General features: G+C 43.8%; 1 protein-coding gene across 1 annotated transcript; it reads left to right on the forward strand.

Annotated features, from left to right (window-relative positions):
* Positions 1-2,211: 2,211 nt before the first annotated feature.
* Positions 2,212-3,116, forward strand: LOC123401886. Its single transcript, XM_045095744.1, has one exon. The coding sequence runs from the start codon at positions 2,403-2,405 to the stop codon at positions 2,799-2,801; it is 399 nt and encodes a 132-aa protein (XP_044951679.1). The 5' UTR covers positions 2,212-2,402; the 3' UTR covers positions 2,802-3,116.
* Positions 3,117-8,069: the final 4,953 nt, after the last annotated feature.

Genomic DNA, 8,069 nt, shown 5'->3' on the forward strand with positions numbered 1-8,069 from the left:
TCTGTTGGAAATTCACATGATATAGTTCTATGTTTGATCCTTCAAGAGGCTGCCTATGCCCCAAGATTTGAGGTGTGAGAGTGTGACTTCATTTTTTTTGCTGTTACAGTTAATCAGTATTGGATAAATGAAATTTTGTTATGTAGATTGGTAAGCCTAATTTAATCAAATTTTTCTTATTTATGGGTTATAATATCTTACTCCAAAAGCAGATTTGTAGATGTTTAATAGATTTTCTGAGTGATATAAGATTAGAAGCGTGAATGTTTGTCGATTTTCACAAGGAAATAAGCCAACAGAATACACATAAAAACATGGCTGCTTTGGGAAATTTTGGATGTTACCCATGCTTATGCATGATAGTAGTTGTCACGAAGCTCATCTTATCAATCCATCATGAATCACCCCAGCACTACAAATTGTCTATTTAGGGTGTGTTTTGTTGGAGAACCAACTGTCATGGAATGGAATGGTTCCATTCCAGAGGAACGGGTCGGTTTCGTTCCTGTGTTTGGTACGACCAAAAAAGTGGAACGGGATGGTTCCGTTCGAGTGTTTGGTTGGGAGGCATGGAATGAAAAATGGAAGGGAGAGGGTCGGCGGCGACGCAGCAGAGAGGAAGGGAGAGGGCCGGCGGCCGCAGGGGCCGAGGGCGCGGCGGCCCCGGCGAGGGCGCGGCAGCAGAGAGGGAGGGGGCCGAGCGCCGCGGGGGCCGAGGGCGCGGGTGCGCGGCGGCCCTGGCAGGCGCAGCGCGGAGGAGCGGCGACGAGCAGCGCGAGCAGACGAGCCGTTCCGTGTGATTCCATCAATTTTGTGGTACTAGCACGTTCCGGATCTGAGGGGAATATTTCCTAAAGTGGAATGAGTGGGTTCTGTTCCAGTTGGTAAAACGAACGCAGGAACGAGGACTAGGAACGGGTCCGACCCGTGACATTCCAGCCGATGACAGCAACCAAACACACCCTTAGTTCATCACGAAGACCAGTATCACGGGGATAATGTAGGTAAATCAAAGCTCAATGCTGAACCCTTGATACCTCCTCCAGGTTATGTTAGGACAAGAAAACAATCCAAGGGCACCAAACCATTTATGCTCAGCTACAGATTTTTGATTTTTGCATAATTAAGATGACAAGATTGCACACATACGATATTAGCAAATTAATTCTCATTACAGTGTTATAGGTAACTTCGGGTCATTGCTCCCTGTTTTTACACCAGCAAGTGGCACATGTTGAACTAACCTGGCACCTTTCGCCAGGCTGACAAAGTTGAGCATTTTTTCCATTTTTTCGAGGGGTCTGCATATGGTGTGAGCGTGCGCTCGTCCTCTGCCCAGACACCGTCAAGGCTCTCAAGATAACATGACAGCCACCAACTTGTGGTCGCTGAGCGTGCGCTCCTTCTTACAGTTCCATGGCGACCACGACAAGATGACGGTGGTGGTCTCAGCTTTTAGGATGGAGGCCTTCTACTGCATTTTCTCATGAACGAACTAACCAACGCAACATTCCTAGCTGCAATTTATTTGTCGTAGAAGCTAAAAGTATATGATCTGAATTCATATTATAGAGTGTATGTATGAGAATTGATTTAGAGGATGTTGGTCATTTGCGTCCTGAAGCTTTTTGCTGTATGGTTTCTATGGAGAGAATGCTACATGAGCCAGTAATAATACAACTAAACTTTGATATGGTTGGCTTGATAATGTATGCATTCTACTATGCTCATTTCCTTTGTAGCTATATACTTTTTTAGAATATTGTACAATTTTATCTATAGCTCATTTCTTAGGAATGATAGTAAAATGAAGATATCTTATTGAAGGGTATTTGAATTTTTTTCTCCCGTTACAACGCACTGACATGTGTGCTACATGAATAAGGTATGCACATGTCTTCATTATGAGCGTATATACATGTACTGTGTTAAAAAAATCATGACATGCGAGATCCCAACCTTAACAGCGAAGCAAATCCTACACTTTGCTTCGTGTCGTCCGTGTACGAATCTCCCTTTCGTCGTTTGACCGTAGCTCGATCAGAGCCGTCCACGACGATTCCCGTGGTCGGCACGAAGTTTCTCGTCCCCACCCGCCCCGTACTGACTCAGCCATCGAGCCCCTCGAACGTGTCGTCCGTCTAAATCTGGCGCGCCCGCCTGCACCGCGTCTACAAGAACCGCTCCAACCCAATCTCCTCCCCGACCCGCCATATGCCATAGACCCATTCCACCCAGAAACATCCCCCAGATCGACCCCCTCCCCGCTCCCCTCGCTAAAGGCGAAATCCCCCGGCGCAGACGCACGCGCACCAGACCTCTTCCCCCATCTCCCTCCCGAATCCCCTCCCCCAAGCAAAGCGATCTCCGGCGAATCGGAAGGCGAGAGGTCCGGCCGCGCGATGGCGCTGGAGTGGGTGGTGCTGGGGTACGCGGCGGGCGCGGAGGCCATCATGCTGCTGCTGCTGACGCTGCCGGGTCTGGACGCGCTCCGGCGCGGGATGATCTCCGTCGTGCGGAGCGCGCTCAAGCCCATGATGTCGGTGGTGCCCTTCTGCCTCTTCCTGCTCATGGACATCTACTGGAAGTACGAGATGCGGCCCACCTGCGACGACGAGCACGCCTGCACCCCCTCCGAGCACCTCCGCCACCAGAAGTCCATCATGAAGTCCCAGCGCAACGCCCTCCTCATCGCCGCCGCGCTGCTCCTCTACTGGATCCTCTTCTCCGTCACCTCCCTCGTCGTCAAGCTCGACCACCTCCAGCAGCGCGTCGACAAGCTCAAGAAGCGCGACGACTGATCTCGTACCCCTGCCCTCCCGTCGCGTCACCGCCCCGGCCGACGGTGTCGTTGCTCCGTCTCCTCCCGCGTTTATGTTCCTAGATACACCCTGTGATGCATGTGTTTCGTGTCCTTCTTCCTTTCTAGTGTGGATGTTTGAGATCGTGATCCGGATTTCGCTAGCGCTCGGTTATCTGCTTCAGATCTAGTTCGAGTAAAATAGGTCTTTATGCGATAAAGATCATAATGAACACTGTTCCTACAAAATCTTGTTCCGAATGTGACTCAGAACCATAAATTTGGATAGCCATGCTGGAATCATGCTTTTCTTTAACTGTTGCTCGTGGATCTTTGTTGATTTGTCTGATCACATGCTTGACAAATTTAGTTCAGGCCCCATGGGAACTGGAATGGTGCGTGTTTAGTTGCCCTGGTTGTGAAAGGTATAAGTTTCTGGTTTTGCTGCCCGAACCCCAGATGCTTGCCTTGGTGGGAGATGATAGTGGGAGTATCAAGATTGTTTTAGCTAATGATTGTCATTACGGTGGCTGGAATGTAAATTGGTTTGGGTCTGGAATGTGAGTTGATTTATGCCACAAGATGGAAGAATACCTGATTTTTATCGGGGGATCCTAATTCTTCAGTGGCAAATAAACTTTTGTAATTTACCATTTTGTGAAGGAAAAAAAACGTATACTACTCTGGTTCTGGTCATTGATATGATGCTATTGTTTTATGAAGAACCTGGGTCAGCCTTGAGAGTATATAGGATTTTTGAGTATTGAAGCAGCTTCAAAAAAATTGATCCATCTTCTGTTCTTCCATGTTCCTGTAACTTCTATTGTTTTTTTTTTGCGGGCGAACTTCTATTAATTTGTGTGGGCTGATTGTTTTGGAATGCATGCCTTCTTTTGATTCGTTAGTTGTTGCTTGATGTTTACACTGGTTTATTATTTCTATGTTTGCAACTTTTCATCTGAATTTGGTATGGCAAACGGCTATTGACAACTTTCGATGAGTAAATGATGAATAACTGATGCAAAAAAGTTTGAACAACAGCAGTTCTCCTAACGAAATTTCGTCAGTGGGTGTTTGTGATCTCTTATCCGCTTTCATATTTTTGCTGTCAACTTCAAACAATTTGCTGCAGCTCCTCAAATATCTAAATCCTGGGCCTCATGTGCATGTGTTGTAACCTGAAATCCTTCGGATCTTCTCATTGAGAGGTGAAGTCTGAATGTATGCCCACTTGTCTTTAATCTCTTGGGAGAATTATCTTGATTTATACTACAGCCACAGACTAAATAATACTATCAAATTATGAGCTTGAGGTGGTAACATCTAATTTCCAATCAGGGGGAGAGGGAATCGTGAATTTAGCATTTCTTTTATCTATGCCCACTTCTCTAGTCTTTTGGAGAATTAGATCGCATCTGAAACTTAGTTGGATGGTACAAATAAATACGGGAAGACAATGTGTCTGTTATGCGTCAGAAGATCGTGCGGTAATTGCTTCGTAGAATAGGACTTCTGCGTATAAACCTTGTTCAGTGGACGAGTTTTGAGCCAATATTTCTATCCATCAAGCAGAAGCATGTGCTTGCGATTGTTCAAAGATCAATGGTTTGCTGAAATCTGGTGAAGCTGGCTGTTATTGGATGGGAACTTGATTAGCCAGCAAGTGTACGCTGTACGTGTTCTGCCATCATAATGTGCCTGGTGTTCAGATATTTGGTGTGCTCTTCTGTCTGTGAACATCTCTCTGAACTGCTAATGTCCGGTGGTATTCTATCAGCAAGGTTTTAATAAACAGATCTTATGTATCTTGGTGTTCTTGTTCAGATCAAGCAACGAGGTCGAAAGTACACAAAAGTTTGTGTCATTCTATATGAATAGAAAGTTCCAGGATGAATTCTACACAAATTAAAAGCCTATGAATCTGTAATGTGTTTGGTTGTTGTTTGTGTGTGCTTTTCCATTATAGAGGCTGCAAGACAGAACTTTTAGTGCTTGTGTTAATTATAAGGTCGAGGATCCCAAAGGCAAAGCGGCGTGTCCTGAGCACATAGAACCGAGCCCTAGGACAGTTGCGGTGGCTCCCCAGGCTGTATGGTTTCCTTCGGGCCAAAATCACTGACCTTAAGAACCAAGTTTAGCACAATTGGACCCGTTTGGATCTGATCTTTTTACTACCGTTATCATATCTGGAGGTAGGATAGCATGGTGTACCGTCGGGGTCAACATGTATTTGATGTCACATCCCGCACTGATGTGGTTAAGTGGCTACTGTAAAGGCTGTATCGGTAGCCCATTATAGCCTAACGCCAGGATCGATGGCGGTAGGCCGCCGACTCATTAACCCACATATCCTTCCATGAGCTGTTGTTCTCCCCATTAAAATCTTTCTTAAATCTCTCTTCATTTGTTGTCATTTGTCCGATGAATCAGGGCCTTTCAGTCACTTGACATAACCTCTCTCAGCCTGCACAATTTGGCTAGCATGAATCATCTCAGTTGATGGCATTGTTTACTTTGGAGCAAACCCTAGATTTACTCATTTTGTGTTAAATAAATGAATATTAACGGATGATAGGGATTTTTGTGCTTTGTGATGTGTAGCAGGTATGTATACTCTTGTGGTTGGTAGCAAGAATCAGGGCTATAGTTAGTGCTAAGCAATGCCATCATTTATGTGTCAATTTAGCCATGGACTAGTGTAGTTGTTCTCTTCTTTGGATATAATGCATAGTAATGAATGGTCCATGCAATACATTTGACTTGTCATTGATGCCTTAATTTTATTTACATTATATTTATATGAAGAGACTTGTAAATGTTCATTATTGGGACAAGGAGGCATTATTGAGTAGCAACACGGACAATGGTGACGAAGCCATTGTTTTTTATACACGTCGTAGTTATGAGGAAGTTATTGAGAAAGTAAGATATGTGTTGAAGTGGATGGACTCCAATGATAAAGTTAAACAAAATAGGAAGGTATGATGTTGGAGTGGGATCAAAATCTCTGTTGAAGCCTATCACCCCGAATTTGCATTGGAAGGCGTATGGGGATAAACTTGTGAATTTAGAAGACAAGTCCCTTGAATTGTTTTTCACTAAGGTTGAAGGTCCTCAGCATGACTTGAATCGACATGCCTCCTCCTTAATTCATGATATGAGCGTGAGTAGAAGTGTGTCGTTGTTGCACTTGTTGTGGATAGGGTCAAGGTGTGTGCCTCTAATGCTTCTAGCCAACCACCAACTAGCCAAGCACATGAAGTTGGGGTGTATGCCATCGATGCTTCTACCCAACCATCAAGTAGCCAAGCAAATGGAGTCGAGGTGAATGCTAGTGTCATAGTAATTCAAGCTGATGGTGATGACGTTGTTACTAATGATTATGTGCAAGGGGAAGAGATTCATCGTAATGATATCAGTGATTTGGATGCCCTTGTCGCGCAAGAGGACATGTAACGTGAGCTCCTTTTAGGTGTATGTATGTGTATCACTTGGATGACGAGGGTTCAGAGGAAGACAAGGATGGATTCACAGAGATACAAGTGTACCTGTCACTCGATACATCTTACTTTATAGCATAAGTCATGTCAAAATTTTAGGATGGCCTTTGCTTAAAAAAGGATATATCGAGCGCCTGAAATTTGCCGGAACACAAATGAATCAACATTCCAGCTAAATATAGGCCACTCGAAGGTGTTCCCTGCCAAACGATACTTCATTACACTCTTCCATATCCTCTATTCCTAAATAGCTACAACTCACTGTCTAATTTTCCTAGACATGCAAGCATGACACATAAGCAAGTATGCATGCAAGACAAAAATAACATATTTTCATCACTTTACGCATGTAATGGTGCTACATTATCAATTCATGCATATTAGTCTTTGGTAGTTTTTTGCATTAGAGTTCATCCTCCATATTTTGTTAGAAATTACATTGTAACTATATAATTTTCACTCTCTTTTTATATGCTTTGTATTTTATAAATTTTTAAGTTACATTCGCTTTCCGTTAGTTTTAGATTTTTTATAACAACTAGTTATCTATTTTTAGCAATTTTCCCGCAGCAACGTGCGGGCATCGTCTAGTTATCTATATGTATAACAACAAAATAACTGATATCATTACGTAGAACCGAGCCCTAGGACAGTTGCGGTGGCTCCTCGGGCTGCATGGCTTCCTTCGGGCTAAAATCACTGACCTTAGAGCATCTCTAGCAGACCCGTATATCGCCGAACCGTAAAACTCATTTACATTTCATGAAAAAACGGTTTTGCGGGTTGGCGCGGGCTACGGTCAAGCATATCCTGCATAGCGGAACACTAAAACGGAATATTGGGTTCTTATCTAAATTTGACACATATGCCAAATATATAGAATTAATAATTCAATATAAGATAAAATGTTAATATTACGATACAACAATCATCCAAATTACAATAATTATTGAAATCATCGAAGCAAACAAAATAATTCAATACAAAACTTGTCCCGAATACAATTCACACGTGAATTAAATGAAATGAATGTAAAAATGGAATTTGTTACTACCCAACCTTTGCCAATGGTGCTCAATAAGATAATTCTGAAGCTGAAAGTATGTGCTTGCATGTTTAATCTCCCGGTAAGTCTAAAGAAATGCTCTAATGCGGTTAGGGTCTCTACCTGGTTTGACACGACTACCCACATTGTCGTAGAAGAACTCCAAGTTCAGTTCTCTCTCATCTTCCAGAATCATATTGTGAAGAATCACACAACATGTCATGATGTTTTCTAGGGATCGTTTGTCCCCAAAAGGGAGGACCATGAACAATGGCAAACCTAGATCGCAAAACCCCTAATGCTCTTTCAATATCTTTTTGGGCTGCCACTTGTGCCCTTGCAAATTCAGATTGTTTCCTAGTTTGGGGCTCTTATGCTCTTGACAAATGTGCACCAAGTAGGATAGATACCATATGCAGGATAGTACCCCTTTGTGTATTCACGCCCATTGGTAATGTAGTTGCAAGCAGGAGCATCACCACTAGCCGACAGTCGATCCTCGGCGTCTCTTTCGGTTCTCATCTTCGTGCTCCTTCAGTGCGAGGGCCATCACCAACTTCTGCTGCCAATGGTTCTCAAGCAGCGTCTCAACATCCGAGTTGTTCGAATCCTCAAGAAAAAATCTCCCGCGAGGGTTAATTCCATCTAGAATCACAAATACGAGCGCCACATGAACCAACTATGCATATCGCATCTGAAAGCACAAGCACAATGCTCACCGGCG

This window comes from Hordeum vulgare, chromosome 6H (assembly GCF_904849725.1).
Source record: "Hordeum vulgare subsp. vulgare chromosome 6H, MorexV3_pseudomolecules_assembly, whole genome shotgun sequence".
Lineage (NCBI taxonomy): Eukaryota > Viridiplantae > Streptophyta > Magnoliopsida > Poales > Poaceae > Hordeum > Hordeum vulgare.

Bases quoted from the DNA above. Each gene is read 5' to 3' on its own strand.
- LOC123401886 (XM_045095744.1), top strand. From the start codon at position 2,403: ATGGCGCTGGAGTGGGTGGTGCTGGGGTACGCGGCGGGCGCGGAGGCC.